Source organism: Sminthopsis crassicaudata, chromosome 3, assembly GCF_048593235.1.
Source record: "Sminthopsis crassicaudata isolate SCR6 chromosome 3, ASM4859323v1, whole genome shotgun sequence".
Lineage (NCBI taxonomy): Eukaryota > Metazoa > Chordata > Mammalia > Dasyuromorphia > Dasyuridae > Sminthopsis > Sminthopsis crassicaudata.
The window spans coordinates 262,234,341-262,253,452 of record NC_133619.1 but is presented as its reverse complement, the minus strand read 5'-3'; the positions used below and the strand labels follow the sequence as shown (position 1 = coordinate 262,253,452).

The window sequence follows — 19,112 nt, the reverse complement described above, 5'->3', positions numbered from 1 at the left end:
AGATAAAACAATGTAACTACATTGTTTTGAAAAGCATCATAGTGAAATATTCGTCTTTAAAAATCTATGTAAATGACATAGTACTTAAAGAAAAATTTAGGTGAGTTACAAGAAAAATTAGAATACAAATTTATAATAGTTGGAGAGCTCAAGGGATTCCATTCAGAACTGATGATAACTCTAACAGAAAGATAAACAAGAAAAATTAAAGACCTGAATAGAATTGGACAAAATTTAGTTTTCAAGGTGAATGGGTCTGCTATTGAAAAAAAAAATTACTCATGTTTTAAAGCTTACATCTCATCAAGTTGAAAAACTTTTAGTAACTATATATTACTTTTACGATCAATTTATAAACTCCTCAATTTGATATTCAAAGCCCTTTACAAACGGACTACAATCTACCTTTCCAGATTTATTTACATATCATTCACCTTCACTAAATCTACTGTAAGATTACAAACTTCAAACTAGTTTATTTGCTGTTCCTCATACACAATGCTTCAAGTGCCTATCTTTGCACAAGCTGTCTTCCATTCACCTTACTTCCTCTTTTGGAATCCCTATCTTCTTTTAAGGGAGCTAGCTGGTACAATGGAGAGAACACTGAGCCTAGAATTAGAAAGTCTCATCCTCATGAGTTCAAATGCAGCTTCTGACACTAGTTGTGTGATCCTGAACAAATCATTTAATCCTGTTGTTCCTCGATCTATAAAATGAGTTGAAATGGTAAACTACTCAAGCATTTTTGCCAGAAAAATCCCAAATGAGGCACAGAGAGAAGCTAGCTAGTGAAATGATTGGAAAACCCCCAAAAGCCTCTTTTAAAGGCTATTTTCAAAAATTACCTCCTACATTTCTCTCATGCAAATTTTCTGTTCTCCACATCCCCTTTCCTCCAACATGGCTAGTGTCTCCCAATTATTTCATATTTTATCTACTTTTGTCTACTTTATGTGTTTCAGCACTAAATGATGTATTCAGGTTAACAATTTCTAGTTCCAAATGTTGTGTTTGGGATTCCATACCAATGTTGGGGTTTGGTCATGTGAAGAATTCACAATGGCCATTCTTTTTGGCAAAAGACAGATTTATTTAGAAGTTACAGGCAAAATGAAATTGTATAATAGACACCAGGAATGGTAAATATGAAATAGTTAGCAAAAAAAAAAAAGTGTTTCTTTTTTGTTTGTTTGTTTGTTTTTTGAGACTGGGGTTAAGTGACTTGCCCAGGGTCACACAGCTAGGAAGTGTTGAGTGTCTGAAACTGGATTTGAACTCGGGTCCTCCTGAATTCAAAGCCGCGCTATCCACTGCACCACCTAGCTGCCCTCCAAAAAAGTGGTTTTTAAAAATTAATGATGGAAAGGACACTTTTCTTAGAGAGGAACTCACAATTATCCAGGACAAAAGAAATACTCCATGAGGTGGGAGTAGACCTTTGACTGGAAGGCTAAATCCTAAAAAGGATTTAGCGCCCTAAAATTTTTTTTTAGTTAATTATAAGAAGGAGAAATAAACCATGAGACTTATTGGGGAAGAAAGGAAAGAAATTATATGGCATGGGGGAGAGGGGAGGGGAAAGATTTCATGAGGCAAAGTGCTATGTCAGGCTGTGACTCAAAGTGAAGGTGGTTACAGAGCCAGGCAGATTTATAGGAGAAATTTAAATTCAGGGATTTGACATAACTTGGATTTCTGGTTGAACACAGCAAGACAGGGCTACCTAAGACCTCCATAGAGGTTATAAGGTTAAATCAGTGCTCTTCCCTGCTTGCCTCAGAGTAATTCCATCAATACTTCAGTCTTTCTCTGATAACCTCACTTAGTTACTCAAGATTTCATTATGCTTATATGTGTACAAGTTGTTTCTACTGGTCGACTGTAAGATCCCTGAATGCAGGAATTATTCCACCTAGGTTTTTTTTGTTGTTGTTGTTTTTCCTGAGGCTGGGGGTTAAGTGACTTGCCCAGGGTCACACAGCTAGGAAGTGTTAATTGTCTGAGATTAGATTTGAACTCAGGTCCTCCTGCCCCACCTAGCTGCCCCCACCTAGCTGCCCCACCTAGCTGCCCCCAGGAATTATTCCTATTTTGTTTTTTAATCCTTATTGTTTGTACACTGACAGCTTGATTGATAATAATAGTGAAGTTAAAGGTGTTTTCTTTGCTTTTCAATACATATGAAATGAGTTAATGAAGTAACCTTCAATAATAGTAAATACCAAAAATACCAAAAAATGGTAATAAGTAAGAATAGCTAGAATTCTAAATAAAAGTGTCAAAATTTGAACCAAGATCTTTGTGATTTTGTCTGTATCATCTACCTGCCCTAAATGTTTCTTTAAAAGTTAATAGAGGGGCAGCTAGGTGGCGCAGTGGATCGAGCACCAGCCCTGAAGTCAGGAGGACTCGAGTTCAAATCTGGTCTCAGACACTTAACACTTCCTAGCTGTGTGACCTTGGGCAAGTCACTTAACCCCAGCCTCAGAAAAAAGAAAAAGTTAATATACAAACAAGTGTAGTATCACCTTACATTAATGTATATAAACTTAAAAATGTATATATGGATATGATCACAGACATATATATGTATATATCTGTATATGTATGTGCATATATAAATATATCTGAGTTTAATTGTAGCCTTCTTGGAGAATGTGGAAAGGAGGAGGAAAGGAAAAAAAAAAGAATAAGGTTAACAAGTATACAGCAGAGAACAAAAGAAAACTATAAGGAAGCAAAGATGATGGACATCTCTGAACATGGCTTGTAGTATTTACTTATAGCAGCTTTCTTGAAATAGAAATTGATTGTTTCATATTTTGAATCCCCTCATGTTCTGCTGTTCACGTGGCAATTTTTTTCTTTTTCTATTTTAATTTTAAGTTTAATTTAAAAAAAAAATAGGCCAACTATGGTGACTGAATGTGAATTGAAGCAGTTTTCACTTTCTGTTTGTTTCTTTTTTAACCGGTATCGGATTGCTTGTTGTTTCCGGGAGGGGGATGGAGAACAATTTAGAACATAAAGTTTTACAAAAATGAATGTTGAAAACATTCTTTACGTGTATTTGGAAAAATAAAATACTATTGAAAAAAGTTAATGGGTCACCTTGACTTTTCTTTTTACAATTCAGAATATATACACTATTTGATCATATATTTCATTCTTATACACAAGATGATAGCCCAATCTAGCTTCGTTTATCGATGTAAGGAGCCATAAAGTTTCTGTTGTATTGTTAGTCATGGATAAATTGAAACCGGAACCTTGTGTGCTGTATTGCGTGCTAAGTCCTGGAGAGCTCAAATAATGATATAATTCACAGTACAACAAAGTGATTTGTGCCCTGGGATGGGAGGCAAGTGAGGGGGGAGCCACCTGCGGCCAGGTGTTGTCCTGGATGCTCCCATCACACACTAGGGGGCGTCCCTTTGCTTATTTAACCAAGTCCCCACTCGGAACTTGAGCCTCTTTCCTATGCTGACCCGGAAGGGTGCGAAGAAAGGCGGGGTTGCCTTACAACTGCCCGCCCAGCTCTCCCGTCCCATTTCCGGAGCTGGCGGCTTCTCTCGTTGCCGTAGCGACGGAGGAAGCGCGCGCCTCGGCTTCCAGCTTCATGGGCCCTTGGGTGCTCGGGTTGAGGCCCCGGCCCGCGGCTGGGATGAGGATGAGCACACCCACAAAGCTCACGGCCACTTCGGGATCGAACGGGAGGCAGAGTGGCGCGCCATGAAGAAGGGGGAGAGACAGAGGGAGGGGGATGGTGGAATCGGTCTCGTGACTTGAGGTGCTGTCACATGACTCCTTGGCTTCTGGGAAGGAGACGGGAGAGTAAGAAGAGAGAAGCTGGGGCAGTAGGAAGCGGCCCCGCTTGCTTCTCCCGCCTGACCATGGGGACCGTACTGGACATCAAGATCAAAAGAGCCAATAAAGTATATTACGCCGGGGTAAGTCGGGGGCTCGCCCTCCAGTGCTTGCGGCCTGTGGGGAGGGGAGGCGAGGGGATGCCACCCGCAGGCTACACACCCATGCCCAGTTTTGTGCCCGAAGAGTGCTGGATTTCGCCTGCGCGGACCCGCCCCGCGTCGTGTGTGCCTGCGGGGCTGGGCTGGGATCCTGTCTGGATGCTAATTTGTCGAGAAATCCATCCCTAGGATGGGGGAGAATACCGATTGTGTTTTTTTTTTTTTTCAGTTATTTCAGTCACGTCCGATTTATCGTGACTTCACTGGCAGTTTATTTTCCAGTAGTTTGCCGTTTTCTACTACAGTTCATTTTACAGCTAGAGAAACACGGTTAAGTGACTTGCCTGAGCTCGGATTTGAACTCAGGAAGTCTCCCCGACTCCAGGCCCAGCGCCCCCTGGCGGCCGCCTGAAGTATTTTAGAGTGACGGTAACCTGGGAGGGAGCTAACATAGAAATTGATGGGGATGCTTTCGCGTTGCCAGTGTTTGGAGACCAGAAAACTTAATTGGAAACCTACGGGAAGTTTATCAGGAAAAGCCGAAATGCTCTTCGGTTAATTGTAATTTAGGATAGGTAAAAGAAAACTCATAAATAGAGAAACTCCCATTGTGTACTAAACTCTTTGAGATTGACTGAAGGAAGCTCATACACTCTTGCCACCACAGAATTCTGGATTGTAAATTTAACTCAGTACGGAAGATCAATTTTTTTTTCTTGCAGAATAAAGAAATTAGAAAAAAAATTAATTTTCAGGTTCTCCTATCGGGTAAAACTCAGAAGTGAAGTGAGACCCGTAATTTGTGATTTCTGAAAGGTGTGATTTTAGTTAGCTGAGAAATTAATTCTGAATCAGTTTAAAGAACTACATCTGTTTATCATCATGTTATCTGTTTAAAGAACTACAAAAGCACTTGAAATTGTCACTTGACATTGAGACTCTGAAATAACCCAACTATTGTGTGGGTCACATTTCTTAATATTAGGACTAGGAAGTCTCTGTAAAGGAATTAGGAAATGTTGTAAAAACACCACAAAATTGTGGGGTTCCTGGACTTTGCATCTTTAAAGCTGACCTGTGCTGCTTTTGATGTTTATTATCTTTGTGAACTTGGGGCAAACCACTTAACCCAGAATGGCTTCAGGTTCTTCATCTATAAAATGAGAATGTTGGAGTAGATGGGCTCTGAGGTCTCTTCCAGTTTAAGATCTTGTACTCAGGAAAAACATTCCGTCACTGAACCTCTGAATTCCATGTGTAGAATTCACTTTATTCTTTCTTTCAACTGATAACCTTAAGCTTCTTCCAAAGCTTACTTAATGGTTTCTCTTCCATTTGATCCTTCTAATTCCTCCCAGCTGCTAGTGCCTTCCTCAGTTACTTTTATCTATTTTGTATATATTTTTCATTTACTTCACACACACAGAGGTATTCATGCAGGCACACAATACTCCCATCGGAGTACTATTTTCCCAATAAATTCTTGAGAGCAATAAAATTGAAGTTGCTATTTTGAGATACCCTTGCATTTATCTGAGATATTTCATGAGACAGAGGTTAAATCAAAGACTTGAGTTGGGTATTTGGAAGCCAGTACAAACATGAGCTTTAATATTTTGTGGTGTAGCAAGTTGGCAGAACAAGCTTGAGCCAGCACACACACAAGCTCAAACACACACTATGGTTATCCGTCCCAAATGCAAAGACACTCAATCATATTCAAGGAGGGAGGCATCTTGGGGAAGTACATACTCAAAGGGAGGGGGGGGCGGTCTAAGCAGAAAAGTTGTATATCTTTAAAATGGGCTTGTGAGAACAGATAATCAGTGCAGTATGTGTAATATGTGGGAGAGGGCATTCCTATTCAGACCCAGATATTTTTGGAGTTATCTATCTATTTATGCTTGGATGGGGGACATATTTTTTAATTGGGACCACTGTTGTACCATAGTTCTCTTTTAATGTTCTGACCCAGTTTCCTTAATTGTCCTATTCAGTTACTCTGCCTCAGGTTATAACCATTCCCTCTTAATGTTAGCATAAAGGTCTTATATCTTAGACTTTAGGCTATAATCATTCCCTCTTAATGTTTGATGGGATAAAGGTCTTTATCCATTTTAGACTTCTTTAGAATATCTGGAGCTTCTCCAATACTTCCCATTATGTCATCCTAGGTTCCTCTCCCCATTAGATCAGCCCCATCCAGGTACCTCCCCATTATGTCATTGTTCTTGTTACCCATAAAAGAATCTTGTGTATCTGACATAGGGGCTGGATTCTTTGAGACCATAGTCTCCTTCAGCCCTGAAACGAACCATGAATCCATTGGTCCCAGTAAATCTTTCCATTTAGTAAATTCTGTATTGAATACTTTCTAATCTTTATCTTGCTCAATTTACACCACAATTTGGATGAGAATTTGAGTTGATTATCTTGAGGCATCAGGAAAAAAATGGTTCTCAAGTCAATGCAGTTGACCAGGACTCTTAAGCAAGTATTGCTTGACACAGGGTTGGGTTGGGTCAAAACAATAGAAAAGTACAAAACTACTATTTCCAGGGTTTTATAAGCATTAGAACCACTTAGGCCAACTTCAAACAATATATTTTAAAAATCACATTTCTCATCAACAGCCATTCATTGTTCTGAACCTTTTATTATAATTGTAGAAATTGTGACCTATTCTATTTCTGACCTGGGCTGATTGATCCTTCCATAGTAATCCTGGTAACTTGTTCCCATACTGATGTTAAACTTAGTGTGGCCTCCAGGTTGGCTTTAGCCCTGCTGCAGCTCAGAACTACTGAACCCCAATGTCCCACCAGCTTGCCCTCCCCAGTAGCAGGGACTGTAGCTGTGTACCACCTTGCCTGGCTTTTTAAAAAAAAGTTATAAGCTCCATATTTGTTACTTTTTTGTTGTTTAATTTTATTAGTGTTTTTCTTTTCTTTTCTTTTTTTTTTTAACATTTGCCATGTCCTAGGGACTCCTACTGCCAGATAGAATTCTTCTTTGTAACAAATAAGTGTAGTATCTAGTATATATTGTCTCTATTGAGAGGTTCTCTGATGTGATAGATTAGTGCATGACTTGCACAACTCCTTAAGTTGTGAAATTGTTCAGAGTTGTTTTCCTTTACATTATAAACTGTGAGTGTCCTTTACACACAATTTGTACTCCTTTTCTCTTACCACCATGTATCTTTTTCTATAGCACATATTTGTTCTACTTTGTCACTTAGATTAGGACTCATATCAGTTAATTTTGTTCCTTGTTACATGATCAGGGATCATTAAAAGTTTGCTGGGGAAGAGGATTGAAATTAATGGAATGAAACTGGATTTTCTAGGCCTCCTTCAGCCTGTTGGGTGAGAGGTGTCCTTGGCTATGGCAGAAGGTGGGGAGGAGAGGAATGCGTAGGGAAGGACCGGCTTTCCTCTCCTTTCAGAGTTTCTTCTGCACTAGAAGATACACAATAATATGTGACTCAACTTTTAAAAAGTTGTAGCTTTTTTTAGGAAGGATCATATGAAATTGGAAGGGAAGTTGTAATATGAGGTGTGTATTGGTGTGTATTGTAGCAGTTTTCTGTATTCTGTTTCTCGAAGATGAAATCAAGCATAAGCAAATGGAAAATTTGTGTTATTTAAATGATTCCCTAATTGTTAATTGGGATAACACATCTCTATTTTCTTTTTTTTAAATTAATTTTATAATTATAAATTTTTTGACAGTATATATGCATGAGTAATTTTTTTATAACATTATCCCTTGTATTCATTTTTCCAAATTTTCCCCTCCCTCCCCTAGATGACAGGCAATCCCATACATTTTACATGTGTTACAGTATAACCTAGATACAATATATGTGTGTAAATCCAATTTTCTTGTTGCACGTTAAATATTGGATTCCGAAGGTATAAGTAACCTGGATAGATAGACAGTAGTGCTAATATTTTACATTCAATTCCCAGTGTTCCTTCTCTGGGTGTAGTTGTTTCTGTCCATCATTGATCAGCTGGAAGTGAGTTAGATCTTCTTTATGTTGAAGATATCCACTTCCATCAGAATACATTGTTGTTGAAGTGTATAGTGATCTTCTTCTGGTTCTGCTCATTTCACTCAGCATCAGTTCATGCAAGTCTCTCCAAACCTTTCTGAATTCATCCTGCTGGTCATTTCTTACAGAGCAATAATATTCCATAACTTTCATATACCATAATTTACCCAACTATTCTCCAATTGATGGACATCCATTCATCTTCCAGTTTCTAGTCACTATGAAAAGAGCTGCTACAAACATTTTGGCACACACAGGTCCCTTTCCCCTCTTTAGTATTTCTTTGTGATATAAGCCCAATAGCAGCACTGCTGGATCAAAGGGTATGCACAGTTTGATAACTTTTTGGGCATAGTTCCAAATTGCTCTCCAGAATGGCCGAATTCTTCCACAACTCCACCAACAATGTATTAGTGTCCCAGTTTTCCTACATCCCCTCCAACATTCATCATTATTTGTTCCTGTCATCTTAGCCAATCTGACAGGTGTGTAGTGATATCTCAGAGTTGTCTTAATTTGCATTTCTCTGATCAGTAGTGACAAATCTCTGTTTTCAAAAGAAGTCTGTCTTGTAGCAGAACTGACAAATTTATATGTGTGGCGGGAGGAAGAGGGTAGTTTCCAGGAGTCATGTTATTATTAGAATTTAAAAAAAAAAACAACTGGTTTTTAGGACTCTTCAAAATTAGTATAAGGGTAGTTGAAAGGAAGTTAAGAAGTTGTGCCCTTATTCAGTGGTTTAAGTTGTTGGCCAGCTCTTCTTGATTCCATTTGGGGTTTTCTTAGCATAGATATTGGAATGGTTTGTCATTTCCTTCTCCAGCTCATTTTACAGCTAAAGAATTGAGGCAAACAGGGCTAAATGACTTGTCTGGGAATAGTTGGAAATTAAACCTAATTTAGCAACCTGGAAATCTGGGAATGATTGGAAATTTTTCATAAAAGTTTAATGGTGACCTTTGTAATTTATTGACAATGTTAAGTACTTTTTAGGAAACTTATTTTACTGAGAGGTTCAACAAAATTTTTCCTATGTTATTGGGAGCAGTTAATATGGAATAGTGGATAAAGAGTAGATAAAGATCCGGACAGAATTGGGTTCAGGAACTGTCTTTGTCGAATACTGTCTGAGTGTCTGTAAAGTAACTTAATCTGTGTTTTAGGCAATTCTTCTCTAAAACAAAGTTTCTTAACCTGGAATCTTGAACTTTAAAAAATATATATATTTCCCACCCCCACCTCCAATATAATTGGTTTCTTTTGTATTCTAGGTATTTTTTCCTGTGCATTTAAAAAAATCTCATTCTGAGAAGGGGTCTTAAGGTTTTACAGGCTTGCCAAAGGAATCTATGACTCAAAAGTTGTGCATTGTATAGGAAGTTCCCTTAACCAGAAGTTTGCCAATAAACTACCGATAAAATCACAAGTCATTTCTGCCCTTATTAGTAATTAACAAATAACTGCATTGAGTCTGACTGTGGATTTTGTTCAACTTAAAAAATCATTGTGAATGCTCATATACAATATAAATTACTTTATTTGGAGTTACAGAATTTAACATGTCACCAGAATCTTTGTTGTTGCTATAATAACAAGCATTTGTTGGGACTCTTCAGTCCTGTGGAAGGTATATAGATAGATTGGATTTAATTTTTTAGAACTTTATTTTTGGCAAAAGTAAGTCAAGGTGAATGAAATCTAATTAATTTTCATTGTGACTTTTTTTTTTTCTTTGTAGGAAGTACTCTCTGGTGTGGTAGTTATATCTAGCAAAGATCCAGTACAACACCAGGGAATTTTATTAACAATGGAAGGATTGGTGAATCTCCAGCTCAGTGCCAAAAGTGTTGGTATGTTTGAAGCTTTCTGTAATTCTGTTAAGGTAAGAATGCTTACATTTTGAATGATTGGGCTAGTGTTTTTGTTTTTAAATAGTTTTTAGATACTAAAAGTAGAATGGCATAGTCATTTCCTATTATTGTAGGGGACTATCCTAAACAGAAAGTGATTTAATAATTCCTTTATTTCTGTCATCAGCTTATTTGAAAAGACAGCAAAATATTTAGAATCTAAAATGCCATTGGCATATTAGTGCAGCTATGTGCATATTTTTTGTGATTAGTAAGACATGGAGAAATCAAAAATATGTTAATCTCTCCCATTTAAGAAACTCTATGACTGGCCTTTTCCATAAAGTTGCACTGGTAACTTTATTTCCTAAAGTTAAAGGAAGTAACAATTTTTTAAAAAGTAACTACACGTTAATATAATTGCTTAGATATTGACACTAGGAGGAAATGCTAAAAAGAAAAGCAGATCAGTATTCTGTTCTTTTGTTTACACAGAAAAATAATTAGATGTTTTAAAAGAATTCCTTCTATTGTAGCTCCAGTGAAAATTCCCTCCATCAGTAGACCCCTTCACCTATACTTTGCATCTCTTGTCCACAATCATCCAAACCCTCACTATATATAGAGGATCAGTGCTAGGGGGGTCATCCCTTTCCATGGAACTAAGATAGAACATTCTAAATGGCTGTCATCCTCTATTCTTGTCTCGGTCTTCAGTATCATCCTTTGTTCCTGTTCTCTATCAGAGTTCCACATTTTTATGTTTTTTTGCCACAGCATTTCCTAAAGTGCCTCAGTTGAACAAATTGCTTACTTGGTCTCCCAAGTCCAATGGAGCATTCACATTGTCAGTCTGCAGCCAACTCTTTGCTGCAACTCATGCTCTTTGAAGCAAGTGTGTTTCTCTCCCTGCCTCATTGTAGCATCTCTGAAACCTCAGGCCATGCTGAAAGAGGTGTTTTCTTCTTTTGGAGACAGCATTTTTCTCTCTGTTTCTCCCAAGAGGTGGAAAGCTGGGTTGTTTGCTGTCTGCTTGGCACCCTCTTAAAGGCAAGTTGTTGCTTTAGTAAATAGAGCACTGGACTGAGGAAGATGGGTAGTCAAATTTTGCCTTGGACAAATTCTGTCTAGTCACCTTGGCAAGTCTTTAACCATTTTATTCTCCAATTTTCTTCTCTGTAATATGAGAGAATTGGATTTGATGGCCTCTGAGGGCCTTTTCAGTTCTGAATCTATGATTCTTAATCTTTGGCGGTTCTAAACTCTCCAGCTGCTCTATCCATGGTTTAAACCCTCAAAGACATGGTCAGTTTTTAGTCCAACCAACCTTAATGCCTTCACTGACTTAATCAGAGATAGATATTCATGCTTGGTAAGAGAGAAGTAGGTGTCTACCCTTTATCACTTGGTCATACACTGGAATAATCATTTATGTAGTGGCTGATATATGTATGATCTCATTTGACCTTCCCCCACAACCTTGTGATGTAGATGCTGACATCATCCCCATTTCACATTGGAGGAAAAACTAAAGGAGGCAAGAGTCAAAGACTTTTCTAGGGTCACCCAGTTAGAATATGTTGGAGGCTGGACTTTAACTCAAAGTCTTCCTGACTCCAGACCCAAGATTTGTCTATTGGGCCATCTAAGTGGCTCATTATTAGCCACAGCAACTCAGCTGGGAGAGGAGGAGTCAGATACTCCTCTCTTATATTTATTTTTATTTAGTATATATTGTGCATGTCTATGTGTCCCCTGATCTCATAATTTTCCTGAGAGCAAGGACAGTCTTTTTTTTCTTTTTATACATGGTGCTTTATATAGAGTCATGGATAGGCATTCACTAAATGGTTATTAAGTGATTAATTGACCCAGGTTCAGATTTGTGACAATGGACAAGTCTTTTAATTGTTGTGGGACCTCTAAAATAAGAGGATTTACCTAGTCTTACTAACCGACTAGTCTCTAAAATTCCTTTTATTAGTGAATTCTGTAGTCTATGATCTATAATTAATAACTTGCCTCTTTAATGACTTCCTCATTTTTCTTTAGATCTTAGAAACATAACATAATAATTTGTAGCAGTTTTTTTTTTTTTTAACTAGTGCTAAATGAAAATTTGTTTTTTTCACTCCCCCCAATAAATATCTCATGTTAAATATAGTTGTACCTGCTAATCACCTTTTCCCTTTCTGGAAGTAATAGATCAAGTTGATAGGCATTAGTGACTGGAGGAGTTGGCCATTCTGAAAGCTTTATTTGTTTGACTCTTGTTTCAGTAACCAGTATTCAGAATACTTCAAGTAAAAGAATGTAGTACCAAATCCAACTCCAATATTTTTTCTATGGTAATATATGCTGTATCAGAAAAAAACAGATATTGGAACAGCTCACTTGAAAAAGAAGAAAAAGTGAGACAGATCCCTTTGTACTTGTCATTTCATTCTAACTAGGCTTATAGAATTGAATTGACCAGACATTTATCAAAGATTAGATCATATTCTCTAAATGTTAAGGAAATACTGGAATTTTTAATGGGCCTTCTGTAAAGTGATCATTTCAGAATTCCATTTTATTTTTAAAATAAATAAAATGTTGATAGAATGATTAAATTTACTTCGTTTTGCAGCCTATTCAAGTAATTAGCAGTTCAATAGAAATTGTGAAACCAGGAAAATTTCCCAGTGGCAAAACAGAAATTCCTTTTGAATTCCCTCTGCATGTGAAGGGCAACAAAGTTTTATATGAGACCTATCATGGTGTGTTTGTCAACATTCAGGTGAGATTTTCTTTTAATAGTTGATTCACAGCTTTTCTTCTAAAAATAATTGGGAAAATTCATTTAACATACTAACTAGTTTTGTATTTCTTTCCCCTCTTTTTTAATTTATGTAATATTATTAATCTCTCATTTTATTCTATTTAATTTTAAAATGTAGCTTCTCACTGTTAATATAAATATTTGAAATGATACCATGTATAGTTTTCAATGCTTGTTCTTGTAAGACTTTGCATTCCAAACCTTGCTTCCTCCTTCCTCTACTACTTTCCTCCTCAAAACAGCAAGCAATCTGAGAAAAGTTAAATATGTGCAACTGAAAAAAAAAACCAAAAACATATTTCCATGCTTGTCATGTTGTGTAAGGAAAAAAAATCACACCAAAAGGGGAAAAAAACCATGAGAAAGAAAACAAACAAAAAGTGAAAATACCATGCTTATTCAGTCTCCATAGTTATTTTTCTGGATGTAGATGCCATTTTCCACCCCAACTCTATTGGAATTTCCTTGAATCATCACATTGTTGAGAAGAGCCAAGTTCATCACAGTTGATTATCACATAATTTTGTTATTACTATGTATCGTGTTCTCTTTCATACCACAGGTGTTTAAAAAAAGTTTCTTCTTCATTTCTAGCAGCTGATTCCCTGTTGCTCTTTCCCCTTTTGCCAACAACCATTTTTTCTCTTTGTTCTGATGCTCTGAATTAGTTTTTTGGTCCTTTGGAACTAAAGCATCTATGCTTTAGATACTTCTCAAATGCCTGTGTACTTGAGAACTAAAGGTTACTGCTTTATTTTAAGTCTGTATTCTTTATTGAGTAAATCTCAATAAAAGTGAAAAGGGAGTAGGAATAAGGAATGCAGTAAGTAGCAGGAAGCAATATAGCAAGCTTCCCCTCAAAACTCTTTAAAATAGACCAGACTGAAGCCTGATGGGAAAATCCAGAGGGAAAAAAATCACAGAGTTATTTGTCTAGTGCAGATCAGCATAAGAGACAGACTGAGAGGTCTGCAGATACTGGGAATGAGGTCTGACTACAAGTACAGTATTCACGGAACACTCTAGTGCCATTAGAGAAATAGGAGGTTCCAGACTTATATTAGGATCACTAGGATGCACAGACAGGGACTTTAGCACCCCTACCCAGTTCTAAATTACAGAGACAGGAGGGGATCTATGCCAGGGGTGGTGTTCTTGGGTAGGAGATTCAGGACAGTTTACTTTAAAAGGAGCAAGTTCAGAAGCAAGAAGTAGCTATGTTGCCCTTCAGGAGCAGAGCATTGTCTCACAACTTTTAGCCTAGTCTGATGGCTGCTGAGGAATAAATATGGGAGCTGCAGACCTCCCAAACCAAAAGGGAATCCACAATTTTATTACTGAAGTATCAAAGCTTCCCAGATAGCTGATAGGGACTGAGTTCAGTAGCATTCTGCTATTGCTCAGATCCAAACCTATATTAGGAACTTACAAAGCTTAGACCCAGGGAATTCAATAAGACTTTGCCTGAATCATATCACTTTGGTAACAAAAAAAGTGTTTTGTGATCTGAAAGCTAGCAGGACCTCAACCTGAGATGTTTCTGAGAATCTAGAGTAACATAGCACTCAATATCTATAGAAAACAACAGCAGGGCCAGTCCAGATCTTCCTTTCAGAAGTGCTACAGAGCCTTAGTAGACTAAAAGAACATAAAAAAGAACAACACCACACACCCCTCCCCCCCACTCCACCCCCACCCCCTGCAATCATGAAAAACTTTTATAATAGCAAATTAGCTCAAAACACAAACCCAAAAGGATAGAATGATTTCCATACATCCACAAGCAAAGTCTCAGAAAACAATATAGCTTGAGCATAAGTTGAATCAGAATTCCTATAAGAGATGAAGCAAAAGTTTGGGGAGGGGAGAGCTAAAAACCTTTTTTAAAAATAAAATGAAAATGCTTGAGGAAAAAAAAATTGGAAAAGATATGAAAACTGTGGGAAAAAAATTGGAAAGAAATGAGCAGTTTGACATAAGAGATAGAAAACCTCATTCAAGTCCATGAACATTAAAACTGGACCAAGCTAGTGATTCCATGACATAAATTTTTTATAAAACATTTTATTTACCCCCAATTACATGTAAAGATAATTTAAAATATTCTTTAAAATTTTTTTTTAACTCAAAATTTTCTTCTTTTCTCCCTCCCCCCTTAAGACAGTAAGCAATTTGTTAGAGATTATATACATGTAATCATGTAAAACATTTTCATAATAATCATGTAATAAAAGAAGAAACAGACCAAAAGGGGGGAAAAAAACTATTTAAAAAAAATGAAAATAGTATGCTTCAATCTGCATTCATACCCCATCAATTATTTCTTTGGATGTGGATAGCATTTTTTCATTATGAGTCCAATGAAATTGTCTTGGATCATTGTATTTCTGAGAATAATGAAGCATGAGACATAAATATTTAAGCAAGGACAAAAATACTGAAAAAATTGAAGAAAATGGTAAGATATCTAGCAAAAACAACTGACCTAGAAAGCAGATTGAAGATAAAAAAACTTAAGAATCATGGAATTACCCAAAAGCCATGATCAAAATAGAGCTTCAGCATTATGTTTCAAGAAATCTTAAAAAGAATACCACCAAGATCTCTTGTAACCATAAGGCAGAGTGGAATTAGAAAGAATATACTGTTACCTCCTGAACAAAATGCCCAAACGAAAATTCCCAGAAACATCATTGTCCAAGTCAAGTGCTTCTAAATTAAAGTAAAAAATATTACAAGCAGCCAAAGTGGAAGAATTCAGTACTGATAAATGATAGTGAAAACTAAAGAATCAACTCAAATACATGGTTTACCAGCTACCATGATAAAAGAGCAGAGACCTACTCAGTAAAATGTAATGCAACAGGGGGAAAAAAGTACCCTTATTTGGAGAGGAATTATAATTATTCCTGATGAAAAGATCATAACTATGTAGAAACTTTGAATTGCAAACATAGCAGTTGAGACATGAGAAAGCAGACACAAACTCTTTATATTCAAATATGGGAGGCATGATACATATATCCCTACTGAAACCTATCAAGTGCCAGGAGTAGTTTTCTTTATGTCTTGATGGTCATAAGAAGAATGAATAAGGGGGGAGGGGGAGATAAGGAATATACTTTGGAAGAAGGAGTAAGAAAGGAATAGGAAAGTTAGGGAATATTATTTCATATAGTCAAAATGCTCAGAAAAGAGTAGAGGGGTGAGAATTGAGGGGAATGTGACTGATACTTGAACCTTGTCATCTGAACCAGTGAAAGGAGAGAATAACACACACATAATGTTGGATACAGAAATACATTTCCTCAACAAGGAAATAAGAAAAAGAATAATTAGAGGAAGAGTAGATTAAGGGATGTTTTTGTCTTAAGCAAAATAAACTAAAGATGTATAAAAAATAGTTAATAGTTCTTTTGAAATGGTAAAGAATGGGAATCTAAGGGGTATCTACCTACAGTGGAATGACCAAATAAGTTGTGGTATGTAAATGTGATGGCATACTGTTGTGTTGTGAGAAATACTGGAGGTGATAGCGTCAGAGAAATCTGGGAATACTATTGTGGAGGGAGGTGAACAGAATCAGGAGAACAGTCAATGCATTGAGAACAATATGGTAGAATAAACTTTGAAAGAATTAGGAGTTCTGTAGCACAATGAATGACCAGCTACTATTTCTGAGAACAAATGATGAAATGTGATGCTTGCTCATCTCCTGATAGAGGAATGAAGGATAGAGTAGCTAGTTCTTTCATAGTTGCTTACCTTTGCAACATTGGTGATTCTGTTCAATGTTCTTCTGATTCTGCTTACTTCATTTTGCATTAAGTTCACATAAGTGTTCCCAGATTTTTCTTTAGCCCAATTGATGGGCATGTCTTCTCCATCAACTGGGGAATGGCTGAATAAATTGTGATATATGGATGTAATGGAATACTACTCTTCTATAAGAAGTGATCAGGAAGATATCAGAAAAACCTAGAGAGACATGAACTGATACTGAGTGAAGTGAGCAGAACCCAGGAAAACATTGTACACAGTAATAGCAACATTGTGCAATGATCAACTTTGATAGACTTAATTCTTCTCACCAATACAAAGATCTAAGACAATTCCAAAACTCATCTCATGATGAAAGATGCTATCTTCATCCAGAGAAAAAACTATGGAGTCTGAATGCAGATTGAAGCATAGTACTTTCACTTTTTTTCTTTCTTGTTTTTTTCCTTATATTCTGATTCTTCTCTTACAACATAGTTTATGTGAAACTTGTTTAATATGATAATGTAATATATCCAATATTAAATTTCTTACCCTCTGGAGGAAGAGGGATAGAGGGAAGGAGAAAAAAACTTTGGAAATTAAAATCTTATAAAAGTACATGATGGGTATACCTTCAATTTTCTTTTTTTTTATAATTTTTTTATTAATTTTTATAATTATAACATTTTTTTGACAGTACATATGCATAGGTAATTTTTTTTTTTTTTTTTTTTTTTACAACATTATCCTTTGTACTCCCTTCTGTTCTGAATTTTTCCCCTCCTTCCCTCCACCCCTTCCCCTAGATGGCAGGCATTCCCATACATATTAAATATCTTATGGTATATCCTAGGTACAATATATATGTGCAGAACCGAATTTTGTTGTTGTTGTTGTTGCAAAGGAAGAATTGTATTTGGAAGTATACCTTCAATTTTCAATTCTGTCACCACTAAAAAAATGCTATAAATATTTTGTGCCAATAGGTCTTTTCCCCTTTGAAGAAGGAAAAAGTTTATAACCATCCAAGAAATAGAGATCATTAAAATAAAATGAATAATTTTTGATTCTGTGAAATTAAAAATACTTTACACAAACACAATTAATGCAGCCAAAATTTGAAAGAAAACAAGAAACTGAGGGGAAAAAAATTACAATAGGTTTCTCTGATAAAGGCCTCATTTCTCTAATGTGTAGGGAACTGAGCCAAATTTATAAAAATAAGAGTGATTCTCTAGTTGATAAATGGTCAAAGTTAATGAACAGACATTTTTCAGAAGAAATCAAAGCTGACAAGAGTCCCATGAAAAAATGCTCCAAATCAGTCTCTTCCTGCTATATTTTATTGATAATACATAGAAATGCTGATTTATATTTATATCTTTCAGCTTAGCTAAAGTTATTTTCAATTAGTTTTTTAGTGGATTCTATAAGTCATCATAATCATATATAATGTCATCATATGAACAAACATGATGGACAGTTATGTGTAGTATCTTCTCATAACACAAAGAAAATCAGTGGAAAGTGGAAAAGAACTGGAAAAATGCAATGATGTTCATCAGTTGTGGGATGGCTAATCAAATTATGGTATATGATTATGATGAAATACTATTTTACTATAAGAAATGATAAACTTGATGATCTTAGAAAAATATTGAGTGTTAAGGACCATGCCTAAATGAAGGGGCAGGTCAGTTCTCCAGAGCTTCCACAGCTGTGAATCATAACACTTGAAGGAGTTGCAAAGCAGCCTTTACTAAAGCAGATGTGGATTGGGAATAAAGTAAATTGGAGACAAGAGGGGAGAGGAGAGAGGTCAGAGAACAACTGCCCCTCAGTCTCCTTATATCATCATCCTCCTCTCATATGAAGAGATCCATTCTACAGGTCTGAGTTAGACCTTCAGCAGCCATTGGCAGATGACTCCCGTATCATAACATATGGCGCTCGAATGTGGGATACAAGAAGCATAAGAAATAAAGAAGCAGCAACATTCTAGAGCTGTTTATGTGTAGGATCCTCCCAGAGTTCCTTCAGCAACCTTCGAGGAAGGAAAGGTAGAAGAGCCCTGGTAAGACTTTTTTAGTCAGGGTAATTAAATGGGCAAACACATCAAAAAGGGCCGAGCTAGGAGACTGATGAGAGACTTATGAAAGATGCTTGTTCTGACTACAGTACTCTTTGAAAGTTTGCTTCCATGACATGTACCTGCTATAGTATTTCACAACTATCCAGAGGTGCTGTTTGCATTCCTCAGGATGCGGATTCAGATAGCAGCTAATACATATGATCATGCTGTGGGGGCCTCAGGCAGAGCTATGTGCCCTGGGCAAGTCACTTTACCCCAATTGCCTCAGCCAAAAAAAAAAAAAAGAAAAATATTGAAAGTCTTGCTTGAAATAATAAAGAATGAAATGAACAGAAACAAGATCAAGTAACAGCAATATTAAGAACAACTTGTGACTAAGTCATTTTGATTATTACAAATACCCAAATTAACTACAAAGTATCTATGAAGGAAGAACTATTTGCATCCAGAGAAAAGTGATAAATAGAAGAATGTATAAAATAGTTTTTCACACACTCACACATTTGTGTCTAAGGGTAGCCATTTCCAGGATGGAAGAGGGAAAGAAAGAAAAAGA

The 19,112-nt window shown here is 36.5% G+C and overlaps 1 protein-coding gene across 1 annotated transcript in view; it reads left to right on the top strand.

Annotated features, from left to right (window-relative positions):
* Positions 1–3,577: 3,577 nt before the first annotated feature.
* The window catches only part of VPS26C (VPS26 endosomal protein sorting factor C), a 36,916-nt gene continuing 21,381 nt past the window's right edge, over positions 3,578–19,112 (top strand). The window contains exons 1-3 of the mRNA XM_074300645.1: positions 3,578–3,953; positions 9,770–9,913; positions 12,511–12,660. Of these exons, the coding sequence (XP_074156746.1) occupies positions 3,804–3,953; positions 9,770–9,913; positions 12,511–12,660 (444 nt within the window). The 5' untranslated portion in view covers positions 3,578–3,803. The remainder of the gene's footprint in view (positions 3,954–9,769; positions 9,914–12,510; positions 12,661–19,112) is intronic.